Raw genomic sequence first — 23,835 nt, 5'->3', positions numbered from 1 at the left:
ATAGTGCTGGGATTTAGGGCACCATCACCCCCGACGGAAGAAAAGTTTTGTTTTGTTTTTTTTTAAATTTATTTATTTACTTAAGATAGAGAGAGAGAATGGTCGCGCCAGGGCCTCCAGCCACTGCAAACGAAATCCAGACGCATGCGCCCCCTTGTGCATCTGGCTTACGTAAGTCTTCGAGTATCCAACCCGGGTCTTTTGGCTTCCCAGGCAAATGCCTTAACCACTAAACCATCCCTCCAGCCCAAGGAAAAGGTGTTTTGTGTTGTGTTGTGTTGTTTTTGTTTTTGTAGGTACGTTCTTGCCCTAGCGCAGGCTCTAGCACAGTATGTTCATGAATGCACTGTGTAGAATCAGGGTGGCCTCGAACTCACGATGATCCTCCTACCTCTGCCTCCCAAGTGCGTGCACCACCACTCCCGCACAAGTAAAGGCTTTTGTACTAATGAAAACCTAATAGAATTCGAGGCCACCCCGACACTGCATAGTGAATGACAGGTCAGCTTGAGCTACAGTGAGAACCAACCTCAAAAAAAAACAACTAATAGAATTGTAAACAAACTAAAATAACTACCATAGGAACTTTGCATTAAGCTACATTCGCCCGTGGGTTGGTGCAATCTAATGCCACTCAGTTCCTGACCTGCAGCGCTGCCCAATCAGAGGCTCCCGCGCGGGCACCGGCCAATGGGCTCGCAGCCCGCTCGTCGGGGGCGGGCTTCCGCGGTGCCTCGCAACCTTTGTTTCGGAGCTCGCCATCTTGGGCTCCGCAGTCTCCTGCGTGGGCAGCGTGGGCTTGTCGCGCGTCCTCGGACGCCCCAGGAAACGCCGTTTCGGGGAGCGCCGTGAGGAGGACGCCAGATGCTTCGGAGGCAGAAAATGGTAAGTTTGATGGATACTTTCATCCGGGAAGAGGAGGCGGCGGCGCGCTCATCGTTGCTGTCCGCGGGGCGCTGCGTCCACTCCGCTGTGCAGGGGACTGGGCCGGCCCCGTGGTGTCCTGTCCAGTCCGGGTGGACGCGGGCACTTCCGGCCTGGGCTGTGCGCCCCTCTCTACGTCCTGGAGCCGAGTGTCTGCCCGTTAATTCAGAGTGATGGTAAGGACAGGGGTGAATGGTCAGGGGACTCGGGTCCTCGGGTGTCCTGTCCGGTGTGGGTGGACGCGGGCACCTCCGGCCTGGGCTGCGGGCCTCGCTCTCAGTCTCTCTCTCTCTCTGTCGTGGAGCCAAGTGTCTGCACATTGATGCAGGGTGATGATGAGGACAGGGGTGGATGGTCAGGGGACTCCAGGGTCCTCAGGTATACTGTCCAGTCTGGGTGGACGTGAGCACTTCCAGCCTGGGCGGCGGGCCTCTCTTGTCCTGGAGCCGCATCTCTGCAGATGACAGGTGGATGATCTAGGAGAACCCTTACTGTGTTTCCTTTCTGGGAGGGGTAGTGGCCATGCCCTATGCAGTCCTTGGGGGGGGGGGGTCTCCTCTGTGCTGACGCCAGATCTTTGATTACATTGCATATAACAGTTTCTGGAAAAGTTGGAAAAGAAAAAAAAAAATAGGAAAGAAGGGTGGAAAAAAGGCAAAAAAAAAAAAAAAAGTTGGTGTGTATATTAACCAAAAAGTTACTGTAGCTTAAGAGTTCAGCTCCTGCCTTCATTGAGAGAAATGCCCTCAGGTGACTTCACAGTGTCTAACAGCGTTATTACATGTTTTCCTGTTGCATTGCTCTTGAGGATGCAAATTACATGATGGTTTAACTGTTGAAAATAGTTAAGTTTAAAAAGTATGCATGTTGGGTGCTGGGGAGATAGCTTAGTGGTTAATCGCTTGCTTGGGTAGTCTAAGGACCCTGGTTCAAGGCTCAATTCCTCAGGACCCACGAAAGCCAGATGCACAAGGTGGTACATGCATCTAGAGTCTTTTGCAGTCACAGGAGGCCCTGGTGCGCCCATTCTGTCTCTCTCTCTCTGTCTCTCTCTGCCTCTTTCTCTCTCTGTCTGTCGTTCTCAAATAAATAAATTTTTAAAAAAATTTAAGCATGCATTTTGGTTTACTCATTTCTTTTTTTGAAATATTTTTATGAGCCGGAGAGTTGGCTCAGGGGTTAAAGGTGCTTGCTTGCAAAGTCTTGTCAGTCTGGGTTTGATTCTGTAGTACCCATGTAAGGCCACATGCATGTGTTTACATGTGGTGCATGTGTCTACATGTGGTACGTGTGTCTGGAGTTCCTTTGTTGCAGTGGTAAGGAGGCCATGGCACACCCATACTAACATACTTGGTTATTCTGCCTCTTTTTCCCTGTCTCTCTCTCATAAACAAATAAATTAAAATATTCTTCTTAAGTATTTAAAAATATTTTAAAATTATGTTTAAAATAAAAAGAGAGACTGAAGAGATGGCTTAATGGTTAAGGCTCTTGCCTGTAAAGCCTAAAGACCCAAGTTCAATTCTCTAGTACCCATGTAAGCCATATGTACATGGTGACACATGTGTGTGGAGTTTGCTTGCAGTGGCTGGAGGCCCAGGCATGCCCATCCTCTACCTCCCTCTCTCACTTAAATAAATAAAGACATACATATTAAAAAAATATATACATATAAGAATGAGAAGCCGGGCATGGTAGTGCATGCCTTTAATCCCAGCACTTGGGAGGCAGAAGTAGGAGGATCGCCATGAGTTTGAGGCCATCCTGAGATTGCATAGTGAACTCCAGGTCAACCTGGGCTAGAGTGAAACCTTACCTCAAAAAAAGAAAGAAAGATAGAAAGAAAGAAAGAAGGAAGGGAGGGAGGGAGGGAGGGAGGGAGGGAGGGAAGGAAGAAAGGAAGGAAGGAAGGAAGGAAGGAAGATAGAGAGAGAGAGAGAGAGAGAGAAAGAGAAGAGGAGAAGAGAGGGAGAGGGAGAGGAGAGGGAGAGAGAAAGAGGGAGAGGAGGGGAGGGGGGGAGAGGAGAAACAGAGAGAATGAGAAGCTGGACATGGTGGCGCACGCCTTTAATCCCAGCGGTCGGAAGGCAGAGATAGGAGGAGTGCTGTAAGTTCAAGTCCACCCTGAGACTACATAGTGAATTCCAGGTCAGCCTGACCTAGAGTGAGACCCTACCTCAAGAAACCAAAAGAAAAAGAAAAAAAAGAAGAAGAAGAGAGGGACAGAATGAGAGTGAAGGAGAGGGAGAGTGAGTTTGGACATGGACATGCAAGGGCCTCTTGCCACTGCACATGAACTCTAGATGGAAGTACCAAGTTGTGCAACTTGCTCTGTGTCAGTACTGAGTTATCTAACCCAGGGGACAGGCTTTGCAAGCAAGTGCCTTGGTTTACTCTTGCCAATACAAAACACAGCTATTTGGGATGGAGAGATGGCTCAGCGATTAAGCGCTTGCCTGTCTAGCCTAAGGACCCCAGTTTGAGGCTCGATTCCCCAGGACCCACGTTAGCCAGATGCACAAGTGGGCGCACGTGTCTGGAGTTCATTTTCAGTGGCCTGAAGACCTGGGCCCATTCTTTGTCTGTCTGTCACTCTCAAATAAATAAATTAAAATAAACAAAACACAGCTATCACGTAAGGGAAGTAAAACTATACTGTGCCAAATAGGAGTCATAGAGGCTATATACATGGATTCAGGTTACGCCAACTGACATGTTCCAATATGGGTACTGTTATTTGACCTTTTTTTGGACCCAGAACAAAAAGTACATAAATCAATGCATGCACTGTTGTTGGGAGCAGCAGGTAAGCTAAGTACACCCAAGCAGGGAAAGCCCATCTGTTGACATTCTTAGCTTTTGGGGTGGCGTAAGCTAGTATTCTGCTAAGTTAATATAATACAGAGGTTTCCCCAGGCATTGAAAGTGTGTTTAGTGCAGCTGGCTTTCAAGCTAAATGGGTTTCAAGAGAACTAAAGATAGTGGAAAATAATTGCAGGTCTTGGGTACCATATTTTACACACACACACACACACGCACCCCGCACACAGTCACAAAGTTCTAATCCAGCAGTCAGCCTTGGAGAATCATTAGCATAGTTGTGGCTTTCTTCTGGAAATTTCCCTGTATACCTTTAAAGAAGGAAGTTTTCAGAAGTACACTGTCAGATCAAGGGTGGAGGGGGGAAAGGGGATGTTAATACAGGTGAAGTCATGATCTTAAATAGTCTGACTGTAAGTAAGCAAGCATAGGTTATTTGTGTGTGTGAGGTATGTGTCCACCTGTGTGTAGGGTGCACACATGTGCATGTGGAGGCCAGAGGCTTGTGGTGCGTAGCTCCTCAGTTGCTCTGCACTGTATTTATTGAACCAGGGTGTCTCACTGAACTCAGATTTAATGCTAAACTGTTGCTTGAGTAGGTGTGTATGGCACGCGTGCGTAATCGTATTCATTTTTTAGCAGATGTGACACGTGTGTGGAGGCCAGGGGTTGATGTGGCGTCCTCAGCCACTCTGCACTTCACTGAGGCAGGGTTTTATTTACAGCTTGTGCTGGGGCTCGCATAGCTACGCTGGCCAGCTCCCCCCAGGAACCTACTGGGCCTACCTTCTCAGTGCTGAGGCTACGGACAGGCTGCCATGGACCCTGGCCATGTATGTAGGTGCTGGAGAATGCCAGATCATGCCTGCATGGCAAGTACTTTATCCACAGAGCCACCCTGTCAGACCCATACGTAAGGTTACTTTTCTGTGATTGGGATTGATTACATGTCTTTCTCTTGTTTTTCATGGCACAAACCTTAAATACCATGCTTTCTTCTACAGATTTTGTTTCTCCTGGAAAACTCAGTCATACTCTCTCACATCACTACGGTAACACAGGCATGGTATTCATATTGATTTTTCATTCTCCCACTAACAGAATAAAAGCAGGCTGCACCTTCTGTCAAACTTTGTAAGACACATATAAACATAGAAGAGTGAACTCTTGTTCTGCTCCCAAGCCCGAGGTCTTGGACTTAAAGGAGATGTGTCATTACAGTGGTCAGTGTCCTTTGAGGATGTCGCCGTGGACTTCACCTGGCAGGAGTGGCAGGAGCTGGACTCTGCTCAGAGGACCCTCTACAGGGACGTGATGCTGGAGAACTACTGCAGCCTGGTGTCCTTGGGTGAGTCTAATGCTATAACACTTCTTGATTGATAAGTATAAAGATTGTTAACTTTTGATATTTTCTGTTGTACATTTTAGCAGACGTGGTAATAGCACAGAAGGAATGTTAAGACTTTGCAATAACCTATAACGTGCAATGATTCAACGAAAGTGATTGGTAACTTTGTCAAGCTCAGGGAGACATGACTTGTTTGTGTTGAGAACATCTAAAATCTATGAGAGTGTCATCTATGCCAGGGTCGCCTTGAACTCAGTATGGCCACATAGATGGCCTTGAGCTTCTAATAGTCCTGCTTCCTGATCAAGAGTCCTGAGATTACAAAACTTGTGGTGGACCACCAGGCCCACCTTAATGTACTGACTATTGAGCCCAGGGCATTGCACATGCTGGACAAGTACTGGTTCATATGGGCGACATCCCTAGCCCTGACCTGACCTGACCATCCTCCCTTTTCTTCTATTTATGCCTGACATATTTCAGTTATGTCCTGTGACCCTGGTTGGCAGAAATAGTAGAAATAATCTATTTCCCACAAATATTAAAGGAGTCAATAGTCCATAGAAAAATGTTGTCAATCTCACCTTTGATAATAAGTGAGTCTGTTGGAGACACTTACAGAACAAATGTTTGAGTGTTTAAGTTATTCCCAGGTTCTTTTCACTTGTATCTCAGAGTGTTCTTATTCCTCTAGTCTTTCATGGTCTTAGGTCATATATTGAAGTCCTTGATCCATCTGGAGTTGATTTGTGTGCAGGGTGACAGAAGACTCTAGGTTCGTTCTTCCATGTGTATTTGTCCACTTTCTCCAGCACCATTTGTTGAAAATGCTATCTTGTCTGTACATTTTTTGGCCTCTATGCCAAAGATCAGGTTGCTGAGGTTAATAAACTCTTCTATTCCATTGGTCTATATTTCTGTTTTTGTGTAGTGTAATGCTATTTTTATCACTATGGCTTTGTGGTAGTATATCTTGAAAATGTTATGGTTTTTGATTGGAATTGCATTGAATCTGTATATTGCTTCTGGAAGAATGGCCATCCTCATATTAATTCTTTAAATCCAAGAGCATAGAAAGACTTCCCATCTTGTGTCTTCCTTAATTTCTTCTATGTTTAAATATTATCATTGTTGAGGTCCTTCATTTCCTTGGCTAGGATTATTCCAAAGTATTTATTTACTTTGTGGTTACTGTAAATGAGACTGTTTCCTTGATTTCTTTCTCAGTTTGTCTGTGATATATATAAATGCTACTGATTTTTGTGTGCAGATTTTATACCCAGCAAATGTACTGAAAGTTTTTCAGCTTTAGTAGGAGTATTACGGTAGTCCTTTGGGTCTCTTGTGTACAGACTCATATCATCTGCAAATAAAAGTCATTTGATTTCTTCCTTTCCAATTTGTATGCCTTTTATTTCATTCTCTTGTTTTATCACTGAAAAAGTCTGCAAATATTATGTTAGATAGCAGTTTGGAGAGTGGACACCTCTGTCTTACTCCAGACTTAAGTGGACTACTTCAAGTTTTTCCTTATTTGGTATGGTAAGGACCTTAGGTTTGTTATATATAGCCCTTATCCCTGGACTCATGAAGAGATGTTGTATTTTGTTGAAGGCCTTTCTGCATATATTGACATGATTATGTGATTCCCGTTCCTAAGTCTATTTATGTGATATATTGTGTTTCTTGATTTCCATATATTGAACCATCCTTGCATCCCTAGAATGAAACCTAGTCAGTTGAGGTGGATGCTACTTTTGATATGTTCAAATTCAATTTGTAAGATTTTTTTAAAAAACAATACTTTTTATTTATTTTTTTTTCTTTTATTTTTTTTTCATTTTTCTAAATTAATTATTTATTTATTTGAGAGCGACACAGAGAGAAAGACAGATAGAGGGAGAGAGAGAGAATGGGCGCGCCAGGGCTTCCAGCCTCTGCAAACGAACTCCAGACGCGTGCTCCCCCTTGTGCATCTGGGTAACGTGGGACCTGGGGAACCGAGCCTCGAACCGGGGTTCTTAGGCTTCACAGGCAAGCGCTTAACCACTAAGCCATCTCTCCAGCCCCAGTACTTTTTATTTATATGTGAGGGAGGGAGGGGAAATAATGAGAATATGCAGGCACCAGAACTTGTTGCTGCAAACATACTCCAGGCATAGGCACCAGTTTGTGCATCTGGCTTTTCTTGGGAATTGGACCTGGGCCAGCAGACTTTGCAGGCAAACACCTTTAACTGCTCAGACATCTCCCTGTTGGGAAAATGAGGCAAACAGAACTAGTACCAGAGACCAAGTGGAAAGTCAGTATAAAAGTTTATTTTCACACCAGCGTGGGCCCAGGGGAATCTCTTCCAAAGCCTGGACTCTAATTCTTGATGGTTCAGAGCTTATGCATCTTATCTATGACTACTCTCATTATTAAGTCTCAGAGCTAAGAGCCTCCGCCTAGTGCCAGAGACCTTGAGCATGTGATAAGCGAGTTTTACAGGAGCAGAAAAAATGGTCATTTTGCAGACAGCAGCCTACAGCTGTGGCATGGAGGTAAAAAGACATACAAAATGATTTTTAGTTCAAGACAGAAGCTGCAATACAGATCATACCTTTCAAACAATACAAAAACTGCAGTGTTGGACATAACCAGTACAAAAGACTATATTCAATACAGTAGTGTTAGACATGACCATCACAAAAGCTTATACAGTGTAGCAGACAGCTTCAGGCTTGCTGAGATGAACCTCCAGACCAGGCACAGTTCTGGAGGAAGGGATATTTATTGAAGCTTCCAGAGCCAGGGGAAGGTCCATAAATGGCAGAAGAAGCTGGCCTGCCTTCACAGGTCCAAGCAGACAGAGAGAAAAGCACAAGCCAAAAATCAAAAGCCACAGCACACTTCAGGAACTCCAGCTAGGCACACTTTGCATATCTTTACATTGAAATCTGAAACCCACCACCACAACTTAAGATCCAGCCAGTGACATCGCCTCCAGCCAGGCGGCTGAGATGCAAACTACAAAAACTGAATATATTCAAACCACCACATTCAGTAAGGACATAGCATTGGGACAGGGACTTCAGACTTAAATCTCCTTAACCCAATTTCCATCTCATCCCCATTTCAATTTGCAAGAATGTTATTGAGAATTTTTGTTGCTTAGTTTATCAGGGATATTGGTCTATAATTTTCTTTTGTGTCTTGTTTTGTTATTAGTGTGATGCTGACTTCATAGAAAGAGTTAAGTCTTATTCACTCCTTGTCAATTTTGTGAATAACTTTGGAAGCAGTGATTTTTAGTTCTGTAAAGGTATGGTAGAATTCAACAGTGAATACATCTGGGACTGGACGTTTTTTGGTTGGGAGGCATTTATTACTATTTCAAACTCATTATGTGGTATAGCTCTATGCATATCATGTATCATTTTGGGTTTAGCTTTCATAGATCATATGAGTCAATAAATAAATTCATTTCCTACAACTTTGTGGAATATAGGTGTGGTGGTTTGATTCAGGTGTCCCCATAAACTTAGGTGTTCTGAATGTTAGGTTCCCAGCTGATGGATATTTGGGAATTAATGCCTCCTGGAGGGAGTGCATTGTTGGGGGCGGGTTTATGGGCTTTATAGCCAGTTTCCCCATGCCAGTGTTTGGCACACTCTCCTGTTCCTATGGTCCATCTTATGTTGGCCAGGGGGTGATGTCCACCCTCTGCTCATGTCATCGTTTTCCCCTGCCATCATGAAGCTTCCCCTCGAGCCTGTAAGCCAAAATAAACCTCTTTTTCCCAGAAGCTACTCTTGGTTGGGTAATTTCTACCAGCAATGCGAACTGGACTGCAACAGTAAAATGGTACCAAGGAGTGGGGTTACTGCTAGACACCTGACTGTGTGGCTTCAGCCTTTTGGATCTGATTTTCAAGAGGAATGTGGGAGGAGTTGAAACCTTGGCCTAAGAGATGCCTTGTAGTGCTGTAAGTACAGCTTGATGGACTGTTCTGGTCTGAGCTGCAAGACCTGAATACAGTAAAAACTATGGACTGTGAGGTTTGGCTTATGAGGGTGAGAAAGAGCTATCCTTGGACTGGGCTAGCAGGTTGTGTGAGAAGCTTGCTCTTATGCCCATGTCCTAAGAAGTTGTGCAGGGTTGCTTTGCGTAGAAATGAACTGGTGTGTGCAGAGGGATATTGCATAGAAAGGAAAGTCTTTGGGTGAACTGTTGCCTGTTCAGCTGCAACTGAAAGATTACAGCCTATGAGACTGGGCTAGCTGACCTGCGATGGGGCAACAAGAAGAATGTAGACTCTTTTGAAAGGGCCTGAGTGCTCAAGGAGTGTCCTGTTCTTCAAAGTCTGCTTTATTCCCCCCTGGATTAACAAATTGGCACCCTACGTGGTTTTGTGGAGTATAAGAAATGCTGGAAAGAGGGTCATTGAGTTTGCAACACGGTCTTGTGTTTTGGAAATGGCCATGGTCAGTGTGAAGCGGGTTTGCTGGTTGCCTGCATAGAGACCCCATGGGGCCATGAGGATGAACCATGGCTTGCAGTGGAGACCCAGTGGAGATGCCGGGACCATGAGATGGCTGCCAAGGAGCTGTCGGCCCCAATGAAGTTTTCCAGGACTGTGAGTAGCCTAGCTGGAGGGGCGGATTTGGAATGCCAGAGACTTGTTCCTGGTTAGAATTATTGGACTTGAAGATTAGTCACTGGTTAGAGTTGCTGGACTTGAAGCTACAGAGTTTGGTGTTTGCCCTGGTTGTTTTAAATCTTGTATTGGTTGAATGTTTCTTTGCTATGCCCAATGCCATCTTTTGCAGTGTGAATATTTGTTCTGTGCCATTATGGGTTTTTTGTGGTTATTTTTTGGTATTACGGCCAGTTAAAACATCTTGAACTATGGGGACTTTTAAAGTCAGACTGAGTGCATTGTATTTTACATCATTTATGGATATCAGTTTATGGGGGTGAGGGGCGGAATGTGGTGGTTTGATTCAGGTGTCCCCCATAAACTTCGGTCTTCTGAATGTTAGGTTCCCAGCTGATGGATATTTGGGAATTAATGCCTCCTGGAGGGAGTGTATTGTTGGACATGGGCCTATGGGATTTATAGCCAGTTTCCCCATGCCAGTGTTTGGCACACTCTCCTGTTGCTATGGTCCATCTTATGTTGGCCAGGGGGTGATGTCCACCCTCTGCTCATGTCATCATTGTCCCCTGCCATCATGAAGCTTCCCCTCGAGCCTGTAAGCCAAAATAAACCTCTTTTTCCCAGAAGCTACTCTTGGTTGGGTGATTTCTACCAGCAATGCGAACTGGACTGCAACAATAGGTTTCTGAAATATGTTCTTGATTCCCCCACTTCCATTTGTATCTGTTGTAGTATCTCCTCTTATCTCTACTCTTGTTGATTAGGGTCTTTTTTTCCTCTTTCTTTTGATCAATTTGGCCAGTGGTTTATCATTCTTATTTATTTTATTTTATGAAGAACCAGCTCTTCATTTCAATTTTTGCTGTTGTTGTTTGTTTTTTCCTTTGGTTTTTCAAGGTAGGGTCTCTCTGTAGCCCAGGCTGACCTGGAATTAGTGTTGGCTGGCCTCAAACTCACAGTAATCCTCCTACCTCAGCCTCTGGAGTGCTGGGGTTAAAGGCATATGCCACCATGCCCAGATTTCATTTCAATGACTTTTTTTTTCATTTCAAATTCATTAATTTATGTTCTGATGGTGATTATTTCTTTCCCTCTGGTACCTTTGGATTTGGATTGTTCTTGTATTTCCAGTGGCTTCAGATGGCATATTAAGTTATTTGAGATCTCTATCTTTGTAACATAGGTATGGTATTAATCAGGGTTCTCTAGAGGAACAGAACTGCTAAAAATGAATTATATTAAAGAGGGAATTACTGGATTAGCTCATGGTAATCCAATAGCAGTTGCAGGCCAGAGAATCAAGGAACCTAGTGGCAGCTCAGTCCATGTGGCCGGAAGCCTCAGCAGTCCCAGTCTGACACTGGAGGTCTGGAAGCTCCTGAGGAGCTGCTGGTTTTCAGTCTATGCAGGTCTTCAGTGAGCAGCTCCGGCAGCTAAGCAAAAGGAAGGAAGGGGTTCTCTTCACCCAGAGCTTCCTTATATAAAGTTCCCATCAAAGAGGGGCCGCCCGCTCTGGGGGAAATGTTCATCCTTGGGGAAGGACTTCTTCCTTCAGTTAATCCTTCCAGGAAGCAACCTCAGAAACCCACTCAGAAGGGATTTCTGTGGATCACTAAACAGATCGAGTTGACAACACCTTCACCATCTGTAACAGACAGCTTCAGGTTCACTGAGATAAACGTCCAGACCAGGCACAGTTATGGAGGAAGGGATTTATTGAAGCTTACAGATCCAGGGGAAGTTCCATAAATGGCAGAAGAAGCTGGCCTGCCTTCACAGGTCCAAGCAGACACAGAGAAGTACAAGCCAAAAAGCCACACAGCACAGCACACTTCAGGAACTCCCTCTAGGCACACTTTGCATATATTTACATTGAAATCTGAAACCCACCACCACACCTTAAGATCCACCCAGTAACACTGCCTCCAGCCAGGTGGCTGCAGATGCAAACTACAAGCAACTGAATATATTGGGGGCCATCTATTCAAACCACCACATTCCATCACAGGCATTTAGAGCCATACACTTTAATCTTAGCACTGGCTTCACTGTGGTTGTGGTTTGTTGTGTTTTCATTCTTAAGTTCTGGGAGGTTTTTGATGTTCTTCATGATTTCTTCAGTGACATAGTCATTGTTCAGTACTGTGTTGGTAGGTCTCCAGAAACAAATTTTAAGTTGTTTTTCTTGTTGTTGGTTTCTAGCTTTATTATATTGTGGTCAGATGTAATACTGGGAGCTATGTCAATTTTCCTAAATTTGTGGACACCTGCTTTATGTTCTAATAGATGATCTGTTTTAGAGAAGGCTCCATGAGCTGCTGAGAAACATATCTATTCTGTAGACTTTTGATGGAACATTCAGTAGATGTCTATTAAGTCTATTTGATCTATGGTGTTATGTCCATTGTTTCTGTTTATTTTTTTTTGAGATGATCTGTCTAGTGATGATAGTGGGGAACTAAAGTCATCCACTGTCGTGTTGGAATTTATTTCCAACTTAATGTGTAGTATATTTTGGTTTATAAAATTTGATGCAACTGTATTTCGAACATATATGTTCATGATTATAATAGTCTCTTGCTGAATTTTTGGGTTGACAAGAGTAAACTGTACTTTTTCTCACTTGATTTCTTTTGGTTTAAAGTCTATTTTTTCAGGTCTTAGCTTGGCCACACCTCCTTTCTATTTCCATTTGCTTGAATTCTCTTGTTTCATCCTTTCACCCTATTGTGGTACATATCTTTAATGGATAGGTGGGTTTCTTGAAGACAGCACATGGATGGATCCAGTTTTCTAATTGAGTCTGTTAACTTGTGGTTTGACTGGGGAGTTGAGTCCATTGATGTTCAGAGTTATTTACTTATTTTTATTCATGAGAGAAAGCAAGAATATATGGGTATGCCTCTGCAAACAAACTCCAGATGCATGCACCACCATGTGCATCTGGGTTATGTGGGAAATTGAACCTGGGTCCTTAAGCTTTGTAGGCATGCACCTTAACCACTAAGCTATCTCTCCAGCCCAGTGCTCAGTGTGGTGGTTTGAATAGATGGCCCCCAATATATTCAGTTGCTTATTGTTTGTAGTTTGCATCAGCAACCATCTGGCTGGAGGCAGTGTCACTGGGTGGATCTTAAGGTGTGGTGGTGGGTTTCAGATTTCAATCTAAAGATATGCAAAGTGTGCTTAGCTGGAGTTCCTAAAGTGTGCTATGTGCCTTTTGGCTTTTTGGCTTGTGCTTCTCTTTCTCTCCTTGGACCTGTGAAGGCAGACCAGCTGCTTCTGCCATTTATGGAACTTCCCCTGGATCTCTAAGCTTCAATAAATATCCCTCCCTCCATAACAGTACCTGGTCTGCAAGTTTATCTCAGTGAACCTGAAGCTGTCTGCTACATTCAGTTATAATTGAGAGGTGTGAGTTAATCCCTGTCAAGTTGAAGGCTTTGTGGAGTTTGCTGTTTTCTTCATTTTCATTTGGTTTTATCACTGTTCTAGTTTTATTGTTGTTTTTCCCCTCCTGTAGCTTCTTGAGTATATTATTCTCTTCTGAGCAAAGTCTTCCCTCCACTATTTTCTGTGGGTGAGACTTAGTGCTGATATGATATACTTCTAAAACCAGCTTTTATCATGGAAAGTTTTTCCTTTCCCTTCTATTATGCAGGATAATTTTGCTAGATATAGTAGTTTGGGTTGGCAGCTGTGGTTGTTTACAATTTGAAATACTACATTCCAAGCCCTTCTGGCTTTGATAATTTCCATTGTAAAACAAGAAGTAAAGTCGGGCATGGTGGCACATGTTTTTAATCCCAGCACTTGGGATGCAGAGGTAGGAGGATCGCTGTGAGTTCAAGGCCACCCTGAAACTGCATAGTGAATTCCAGGTCAGCCTGAGCTAGAATGAGACCCTATCTCAAAAACAAAAAAAGAAAAAGAAAAGAAAAGAAGGAAAAGGAAAAGAAGGAAGAAAGAAAGAAAAACACAAGAGGTAATTCTGATGAGCTTACCTTTGTCTGTGAGGACCTGTTTTCTCTTACAGCTTTTAGCAGTCTCTCTTTGTTTTCTGTATTTAGGGTTTTCACTCTAGTGTGATGTGAATTCCTTCTCTGGTCCTTTTTGGTAATTTGTACCTGAATGGCCCTGCCTTTCATAAGCTTCAGAAAGAAATATATTGAACATATTTCTCGTTGTATGACTGTGATTCAAGTACTTGGTCTTTTTAAGGTTTCCCACATTTCCCTCATAATTTGTTTCTGATTTTTTTTTTTTTGGTTTTTCGAGGTAGAGTCTCACTGTAGCCCAGGCTGACCTGGAATTCACTATGGAGTCTCAGGGTGGCCTCGAACTCACGGTGATCCTCCTACCTCTGCCTCCCGAGTGCTGGGATTAAAGGCGTGTGCCACCATGCCCGGCGTTTTTCTTTTTCTTTTTTTCTTTTTTGGCTGCCTTTCTGATGTGTATTCAGTCCAGAACTCCAGCCTGGGGGCATCATGTTGCCCATATTTAGTGTGGGCCTTCCCACCACAGTCATGGGGCACTTCCACTTCACAGACATGCCCCCACGGTATTTCTCCCCTGTGATTGGAGATGCTATCTAGTCCTCCTCCTTGAAGGTAATATTCTAATTACTGAACATCATGAATTCAAAGCTTCTTGAACAAAATTTTCTAATTTACCCGCCATAGCACTGTTCGTCATTTGGAGCTGTTGTCTTATTATTTCCCATTTACAGGACACTGCATGACCAAACCTGAGTTAATCTTTAATTTGGAGCATGGATTTTGGCCATGGAACAAAGCAGAAGCCTCAATCCAGAACTTCCCAGGTCAGTGAATCCATACTGCAAAGGAAGGAAGCAAGAAGAGATGCCATAGATATGCTGGCTATGTTGAGCTTTCACTGCAATCCAGTCCTGAATTAATGCCAGTCTCATAACTCAGACACTTTGTACAGTTCCTGAAGTTGGTTCTCCAGATCAACCCTTCTCCCTGTTTTTATTGTCCTAGAATATATTTTTTTTGATTTGCCAAAAATCCACTCCCTGTAAGCATCTCAGACATTTCTGTTCATTAGATAGTTTGCCTAATCTTTTTTGTTTGTTTTGTTTTTTGAAGTGAAGTCTTACTCTAGTCAGGCTGACCTGACACCTAAATTCTTAGTTGTCCTTTTTTTTCTCCATGTTTTATACCATCTTTTTTATTAGTCTCTTTCTGATGTAATTGTTAAATACTTGGTCCTGGATTTCCTTACAGGTAATTGTTGCTATTACCAATAGTAACCCCAGAAGTACATCACATTTTAAGGAGCTTACAGTGAGACAAAGAAAAGTGCCATAAAGGTATGATAAAAATTTAAAAGGAGCCAAGAAAAATACCCATAGGAATGGAACAAAATATTAGGGGATTTTAAGAAACTCAGAATGAGGACTGGAGACATGGCTCAGCCATTAAGGCACTTGCCTGAAAAACCTAATGACCAAAGTTTGATTCCCCAGTACCCACATAAAGCCAGGTACACAAGGTGGTACATGCATCTGGAGTTAGTTTGCAGTGGCTAAAGGCCCTGGCATGCCCATTCATATTCTTTCTCTCTCTCTCTTTCTCTCCTTGCAAATAAATAAATATATATGCCAGAATTTTTTTAAGTCAGAATGAATTCATGATTAGTTGTTTTTCTTTACTTTGACTACTTTGTGAATCTGACATGTGATATTGAGATGGATTATAAATTAAAGACAGTAGTGATTATGGCAATGATTTGGATATAAACTGGAAATCAGTAGCTTGTAGAGAGCTTTTACTATGTATTTTGTTGCAGTCTCTTAGAGTTAATAAAAAATACTGAAAAAGGTTCTGTCAGAAGTTTCTTGGTAAGATGATGGAGTCCATACTTTCTCCATACTAATATGCAAAAGGGTAAGAACTAAAGTATTAAGGAGAGAATATATTCCAAGGAGAGAATGAGCAGTAAGAATAAAGAAAAAGGTCTTAGAACAGGTATAACTCACAAAGAGAAAAGCAATGCAGAAAAAGGTAGGGAAGAGTCCATATCTCCACCCTCAGGTCCCAGACAGACTAGGAAACAAAAGCCACAACCGAATAGTAACCCAGAATATGTGGGGCTTTCATGCCAACCGACTGGCATTCCTGGCCAGAGGGAAAAGAGTAGTTTTTGCAAGCATTAAATCCTGTAGAATAATTTTGTCTGACTTTGTCCCATTCTGCATTGAAGACCAGCTTTATATAAGAAATTTAATGCATTTACCAACATATCATGGTGCCATGTACATTTGGACCCTGAATACAACTTTCCAATACTCAGGAGACCTTGGACATGATAATAGAGTATCTGGGTATGAGGTATGAGGTAGCCACAAGAGACATTTGTGAAACTTGACAGGGTGAGATGCAGAAAAGTTAAATAGGAAGAAGCTCAAAGTGTGGAGAGTTTGATGATCTCACTGTCTGGGGTATGGGAGGAGAATTTAAGGCTATTTCTCAGCAAACCAATTTCAACACACAGTATATCAGTCAGGATTCTCTAGAGGTACAGTACTGATAGACTGTGTTTTTATTATAAAGATGATTCACTAGAGTAGGTTACAGAGTGTGGATGGGGCAGTCGAACAATAGAAGAGGCTGTGAACCCTAAAGTCCATGAACTTGGATGCCTCATTAGTACACATCTAGAAGTCTAGAAGATTCCTGGAGAGTCACTGGTCTTCAGTGTACATTGGAGGCCTGATGAATGTGGGTTCCAGAGTCCACAAAGGACAAGAGCAGCAGAGTATGCACGCGGCAGCAAGCAAGGGAGGCCAGGAGAGGCACTGTATTCTCCTGGAACATATTTGAATTCCACCAACACAAACTCCCACTGTAGGACTAGGTGTTCCTTGCGTTGAGAGCGCTCTCTGGAAACATCCACAGATATGCACTCCAGTGGCCATTCGTTTCTTTTCTTTTTTTTCTTTTTCTTTTTTTTTTTTGTTTTTTGTTTTTTGTTTTTTGTTTTTCGAGGTATGGTCTCACTCTAGCACAGGCTGACCTGGAATTCACTATGGAGTCTCAGTGTGGCCTCGAACTTCCTCCTACCTCTGCCTCCTGAGTGCTGGGATTAAAGGTGTGTGCCACCACGCCTGGTTAACCATTCTTTAATTCCTAATCTGATCAACTTGACCATAGAAGTTAACCATCTCACACATGAATGCAATCCTTTCCGTTATTCTTGGAGAGAGAATATTTGACCATGCCTCTATCATATAGGTAGTGAATAAATGGGAATCTTACAATTGCACATGTGAAAGAGGTGTGATAAAAGATATTTACATGATGCAAAAACTAAAATTACAGTAAGCAACTGTTACAGTCAGGTATGCATTGCTGGCAGAAGTCATCCAAGAGCAGCTTTTGGGATGAAGATCGATTTTGGCTTACAGACTCAAGGGGAAGTTCCATGATGCCAGGGAAAACGATGGCATGAGCAGAGGGTAGACATCATCCCCTGGCCAACATCAGGTAGACAATAGAAACAGGAGAGTGTGCCCAACACTGGCAAGGGGACACTGGCTGTAACAGCCATAAGCCCGCCCCCCACAACACACTGCTTCCTGGAGGTGTCAACTCCCAAATCTCCATCAGCTGGGAACCTAGCATTCAGAACACCTGAGTTTATGGGGGCCACCTGAATCAAACCACCACAGCTACCTATAGCTGTACAGTAAGTAAACAATTTACATATTTCAACAGAGTGAAATAAAGGAACATTGAGACAGTTTCTACTGCAGTATCTCTTAGTTCAACTTGTTATAATACTTCACTAAGGTTGAAAGAGGTACCCTTGTCAGTCAATATTACCTTAAAACTAACATGGATAAGATGCCAGTTTTACTTTGTACTTGAAGTGCATCAAAATATGTAACTTTGATTTCTAGATAGTGATATTTTGCATATCATTTCAGATGTTCGTCAAGTGAGTACCCTAATTAAGAATAGCCAGGAAAATCAGAGAACTTTGTGGAAAATGCAAATACCTAAGAGTAATACTTCAAATGAAGAGATGGAGGTAGGTGAAACATTTAACATGAGCTCAAATTATATTTGAAACCTGAAGATAGTGCTTAGTGAGTATATGTGAATAATTCTTCAGGACTTGAACCCATGGCAGCATGTACTACCTCTCTAGAGTGACCTTGATAAGATTCAAGCTGAGGAAGACTGGTAATTTTTTAAATATATTTTGCTTTTATTTATTTATTTGAGAGAGAGAATGGGCATGCCAAGGTCTCTAGCCACTTCAAATGAACTACAGAATTGTGTGCTACCTTGTGCATCTGGCATACATGGGTCCTGGGGAATTGAACCTTGTCCTTTGGCTTTGCAGGCAAGTGTCTTAACCACTAAGCTATTTCTCTAGCCCAGGGTTGGTAATTTTAATTCACTTGAGAAACTGCTCTAACAGTCAGACATTTTAATCTCCATAACATGAACCAAAGTCCATGCTCTTATATGCCAGTGATGGCCATATAGAAAAGGATATATTTTTAACATATGAAAGAAGTTTTATATTGAAGAGAATAAAAATTTAATGAATACTGGAAATTCATTCCTTAGATAGCACTTATTGACAAAGACATGGCTCATGTAACACAGTGAATGGAATGTATGTGGGACAACATTCTATACATTCACTTAACTCCATAGAAGACAAAGTATACATAGAAATATTATAAAGGTAGATAGATGTGGTGAGAAATCTTTAATTAGGAAACTAAACTATACAAACTGTCAGGAAGCACCTGCCAAGAAAAATTACCAGTTGATATAATGAATTTAACAAATTCTTCTGTCTCAGACAGGACCAAAGATGAGACCAAAACTCCAGCAAGGAACAAAATCCTATAAGTCATGTGCAAAAAAATTCTACCAGGTATCACAGGAGAGCAAGAATCAGCGATCTCATACATGTGAAAAACCCTATGAATGTAGTAAGTGTAGGAAAGCTTTCTACTATAAGTCAGTTCTAACTCTACATCAGAAAAGAAGGCATCACAGAGAGATGCCCTATGAATGTAAAGAATGTAGGAAAATATTCTACTTGAAGTCAAACCTGACTGTACATCGAATAACTCATGGAGGAGAGAAACCATGTGAATGTAAAAAATGCAAGAAAAATTTCTACAAGTCATACCTCACCATACATCAGAGAATTCATGCAAATGAGAAGCCATATGAGTATAAAGACGGTAAGAAAGCTCTCTACCAAAAGTCATGCCTCTCTGTCCACCAGAGAACTCATGCAGGAGAGACTTTTGAATTCAAAGAATGTGGGAAAGCTTTCTACCAAGAGGCACACCTCAATAAACCTCAGAAAGTTCCCACAGTTGAGAAGCCCTGTGAAAATAAAGAATGCAGGACAGCTTTTGGTGAAGAGGCACCGCTCGCTGTACATCAGAGATCGCACACAGGTGAAAAACGCTATGAATGTAAAGAGTGTACAAAAGTTTTCTCCCGAAAGTCTTACCTCACTGTACATCAGAGGTCTCACTCAGGAGAGAAGCCGTATGAATGTAAAGACTGTGGGAAGGCTTTCTATCGTAAGCCACACCTGACTATACACCAGAGGTCTCACACAGGAGAGAAGCCGTATGAATGTGCACAATGTGGGAAAGCTTTCAACCAGAAGGCACAACTCACTGTGCATCAGAGGTCTCATACAGGTGAAAAACCCTATGAATGTAAAGAATGCTGGAAAACTTTCTTCCAAAAAGCTCACCTCAGTAAACATCAGAAAATCCACACAGGCGAGAAGCCTTATGAATGTACGGAATGCCGGAAGGCTTTCTATGAAAAGTCGCAACTCACCGTGCATCAGCGATCTCACACGGGAGAGAAGCCCTACCAGTGCAAGGAGTGTAAGAAGGGGTTCTCCAGAAAGTCAAACCTCATGATACACCAGAGGTCTCATACGGGAGAGAAGCCCTACGAATGTAAAGACTGCGGGAAGGCTTTCCACCATAAGTCTGAACTCACTCTCCATAAGAGGTACCACACAGGCGAGAAGCCTTATGAGTGCAAAGACTGTGGGAAGGCTTTCTACCGACAGTCGACCCTCACCATACATCAGCGCTCGCACACCGGGGAGAAGCCGTATGGATGTGCAGAGTGCGGGAAAGCTTTCTTCCAAAAGGCCCACCTCACTGTACACCAGAGGTCTCACACAGGGGTGAAACCCTATGAATGCACGGAATGTGGGAAAGCCTTTTACCAAAAGGCTCAACTCACTGTACATCAGAGGTGTCATACGGGGGAGAAACCGTATGAGTGCAAAGTGTGCAGAAAACTCTTCTACCAGAAGTCATATCACAGCAAACATCAGAGAATCCACGCAGGCGAGAAGCCTTATGAATGTACGGAGTGCCGAAAGGCTTTCTATGAAAAGTCGCAGCTCACCTTACACCAGCGATCTCACACGGGAGAGAAGCCGTACCAGTGCAAGGAGTGTAAGAAGGCCTTCTCCAGAAAGTCACACCTCACAAGACATCAGCGGTCTCATACGGGAGTGAAGCCTTACGAATGCAAAGAATGTGGGAAAGCTTTCTTCCAAAAGTTCCACCTCACTAGACATGAGAAAATTCATAGATGATAAGCTGTGTGAATGTAGAGATTGCCGGGGAGTTTTCCACTTCAATTCAGCCTTGACTGATCGTCAGACATCTCGTACAGGTGAGAAGAATTAATAATGTAATGAATGCAGAAAAGCTCTCTTGTACATCAGTACTCAACATGAGAAGAGTCATATGTGAGAGTCTTACTGTAAGGAATCATTGGGAGCCAGGTGTGGGGACACACAACATTAATCCCAGTACTTGAGAGGCTGAGGCAGGCCTGGGCTACCGAGAGAGTCCCAAGTCATCCTGGGCTAGAGTGAGACCCTACCTTGAAAAAAACAACAAAAGAGATTCAACTGGGCATATTGTAATTGTATGCAGACATGGTAGAAAATTTGGAATTGCCACACTTGGTTTGCCTGCATCTTGAGTGCTGGGATTACAGGTCGTACTGCAATGACAGGTTTCATGTTTCTTTAATGTGAAAATATATAGTAAAACCTCTAACCTTTTCTTTATCTCAAATTTTTGGAAATGTCAGTTTATGTAATTTGGATATGAATTCTTAGATGCAGTTATTAAATATTATTAAATATGGAACCAGAAATTAAAGTATTTATCTATAAGCCAATCAATAAACTTGGTATTTGTAGTCAGTTACTGTTGGGGCAATGTCTTGGTGTTTTCTTACCATAACTGGAGATGTGGTATTTGATATTGCAGCTACTGTACAGAGGCCTCGTAAGGGCTGGAGAGATGGCTTAGCGGTTAAGCACTCTCCTGTGAAGCCTAAGGACCCCGGTTTGAGGCTCGGTTCCCCAGGTCCCACGTTAGCCAGATGCACAAGGGGGCGCACATGTCTGGAGTTCGTTTGCAGTGGCTGGAAGCCCTGACGCGCCCATTCTCTCTCTCTCCCTCTATCTGTCTTTCTCTCTGTGTCTGTCGCTCTCAACTAAATTTTTAAAAATGAACAAAAAATATTAAAAAAAAACACACAGAGGCCTCATAAGCTGATCAACATTTGTGTGTACACATAACATCCCAAACTCTATGTCTTCTTTATAGTAATAATTTTTGTTCCCACACTCTCTTGAAGATATCAGCCAAACTGTACAGACAGTGAACATTTTGTATAGAAAATGTAGTACTCAGTGTAGAAATTTGCCTCAGTGATGGTGCATGTTCTTTGGAGGTATGCAGTCCAAATAGCATTTCCCAGCACACAGAAATTACAGTGACTGGCGAGAGATGAACGTGTAGCCATTTATTTTGACTTACCGTTTTAGTCACTTTTTCATCAGTGTAGCCAAATTTCTGACGGAAGCAACTTACGATTGGCGCGTTCGTGTTGAATCCTGGTCTAAAGCATGTCCTCACTGTACTTGACTCCCGTGGTTAGCACAGCATTGGTGGCAGTAGTGTGCCACTGAGGTTGAGCTCATCACGCCCGCTAGAAAGCACTGGGCAAAGAAGAGCTGTATACCACTTCCAGCCTCCAAAGGCATTTTGCTAGTGGCCGCAGAGACATATCCATCTAGTTTGCACAAACAAAAGATGACATCACCTCCAGAAAGTGTGTGTGGTGGTTTGATTCAGGTGTCCCCCATAAACTTAGGTGTTCTGAATGCTAGGTTCCCAGCTGATGGATATTTGGGAATTAATGCCTCCTGGAGGGAGTGTATTGTTGGGGGCGGGCTTAAGGGCTTTATAGCCAGTTTCCCCATGCCAGTGTTTGGCACACCCTCCTGTTGCTGTGTTCCACCTTACGTTGGCCAGGGGTTGATGTCCACCCTCTGCTCATGCCATCGTTTTTCCCTGCCATCGTGGAGCTTTCCCTCGAGCCTGTAAGCCAAAATAAATCTCTTTTTCCCAGAAGCTGCTCTTGGTTGGGTGATTTCTACCAGCAATGCGAACCGGACTGCAACAGTAAAGTGGTACCGAGGAGTGGGGTTGCTGCTAGACACCTGACTATGTGGGTTCAGCCTTTTGTAGCTGATTTTCAAGAGGAAAGTGGAAGGAGTTGAAACCTTGGCCTAAGAGATGCCTTGCAGTGCTGTAAGTACAGCTTAATGGACTATTCTGGTCGAGCTCTAAGACCTGAATGCAGTAAGAACTATGGACTGTGAGGTTTGGCTTATGAGGGTGAGAAAGAGCTGTGCCTGGACTGGGCTAGCAGTTTGTGTGAGAAGCTTGCTCTTGTGCCCATGTTCTGAGAAGTTGTGTAGGGTTGCTTTGCGTAGAAATGAACTGGTGTGTGCAGAGGGATATTGCATAGAAAGAAAAATCTTTGGGTAAACTGCTGCCCGTTCAGCTGCAACTGAGAGATAACAACCTTTGAGACTGGGCTAGCTGACCTGCGCTAGGGCAACAAGAAGAATGTAGACTCTTTTGAAAGGGCCTGAGTGCTCAAGGAGTGTCCTGTTCTTCAAAGTTTGCTTTATTCCCCCCTGGATTAACAAATTGGCACCTACCTGGTATTGTGGAGTATAAGAAATGCTGGAAAGAGGGCCATTGAGTTTGCAACACGGTCTTGTGTTTTGAAAATGGCCATGGGCAGTGTGAAGCGGGTTTGCTGGTTGTCTGCATAGAGACCCCATGGGGCCATGAGGATGAACCGTGGCTTGCAGTGGAGACCCAGTGGAGATGCTGGGACCATGAGATGGCTGCCGAGGATCTGCCGGTCCCCATGAAGTTTTCCAGGACTGTGAGTAGCCTAGCTGGAGGGGTGGAATTGGAATGCCAGAGACTTGTTGCTGGTTAGAATTATCGGACTTGAAGATTTGTCACTGGTTTGAGTTGCTGGACTTGAAGCTACAGAGTTTGATGTTTGCCCTGGTTGTTTTAAATCTTGTATTGGTTGAATGTTTCTTTGCTATGCCCAATGTCATCTATTGCAGTGTGAATATTTATTCTGTGCCATTCTGTGTTTTTTGAGGTTATATTTTGGTATTATGGCTCAGTTAAAAGATCTTAAACTATGGGGATGTATGAACATCATTGAGATTGATAAAAACTATGGGGACTTTTAAAGTCAGACTGAATGCATTGTATTTTATGTCATGTATGGACATCAGTTTATGGGGGCCAGGGGCGGAATGTGGTGGTTTGATTCAGGTGTCCCCCATAAACTTAGGTGTTCTGAATGCTAGGTTCCCAGCTGATGGATATTTGGGAATTAATGCCTCCTGGAGGGAGTGTATTGTTGGGGGCGGGCTTAAGGGCTTTATAGCCAGTTTCCCCATGCCAGTGTTTGGCACACCCTCCTGTTGCTGTGTTCCACCTTACGTTGGCCAGGGGGTGATGTCCACCCTCTGCTTATGCCATCGTTTTTCCCTGCCATCGTGGAGCTTTCCCTTGAGCCTGTAAGCCAAAATAAATCTCTTTTTCCCAGAAGCTGCTCTTGGTTGGGTGATTTCTACCAGCAATGCGAACCGGACTGCAACAGTGTGCCAGATGCAGATGACAGAATACCTGAGGAATTACTGTGAGGAAGATAGT

The 23,835-nt window shown here is 43.2% G+C and overlaps 2 protein-coding genes across 2 annotated transcripts in view; both read left to right on the top strand.

The window, feature by feature from the left end:
* The window catches only part of LOC123456393 (zinc finger protein 268-like), a 48,696-nt gene extending 27,699 nt beyond the window's left edge, over positions 1-20,997 (top strand). Inside the window, exons 7-11 of the mRNA XM_045139424.1 lie at positions 857-885; positions 4,966-5,092; positions 14,464-14,556; positions 17,689-17,792; positions 18,582-20,997. Coding sequence (XP_044995359.1) covers positions 857-885; positions 4,966-5,092; positions 14,464-14,556; positions 17,689-17,792; positions 18,582-20,372 — 2,144 coding nt within the window. The 3' untranslated portion in view covers positions 20,373-20,997. The remainder of the gene's footprint in view (positions 1-856; positions 886-4,965; positions 5,093-14,463; positions 14,557-17,688; positions 17,793-18,581) is intronic.
* The window catches only part of LOC123456358 (zinc finger protein 25-like), a 26,742-nt gene continuing 23,229 nt past the window's right edge, over positions 20,323-23,835 (top strand). The window contains exon 1 of the mRNA XM_045139191.1: positions 20,323-20,452. The gene's annotated coding sequence lies outside the window, so the exon portion shown is untranslated. The remainder of the gene's footprint in view (positions 20,453-23,835) is intronic.

The sequence above is a fragment of the Jaculus jaculus genome, chromosome 21 (assembly GCF_020740685.1).
Source record: "Jaculus jaculus isolate mJacJac1 chromosome 21, mJacJac1.mat.Y.cur, whole genome shotgun sequence".
NCBI classification, from domain to species: domain Eukaryota; kingdom Metazoa; phylum Chordata; class Mammalia; order Rodentia; family Dipodidae; genus Jaculus; species Jaculus jaculus.
This window is presented reverse-complemented; position numbering and strand designations above follow the sequence as displayed.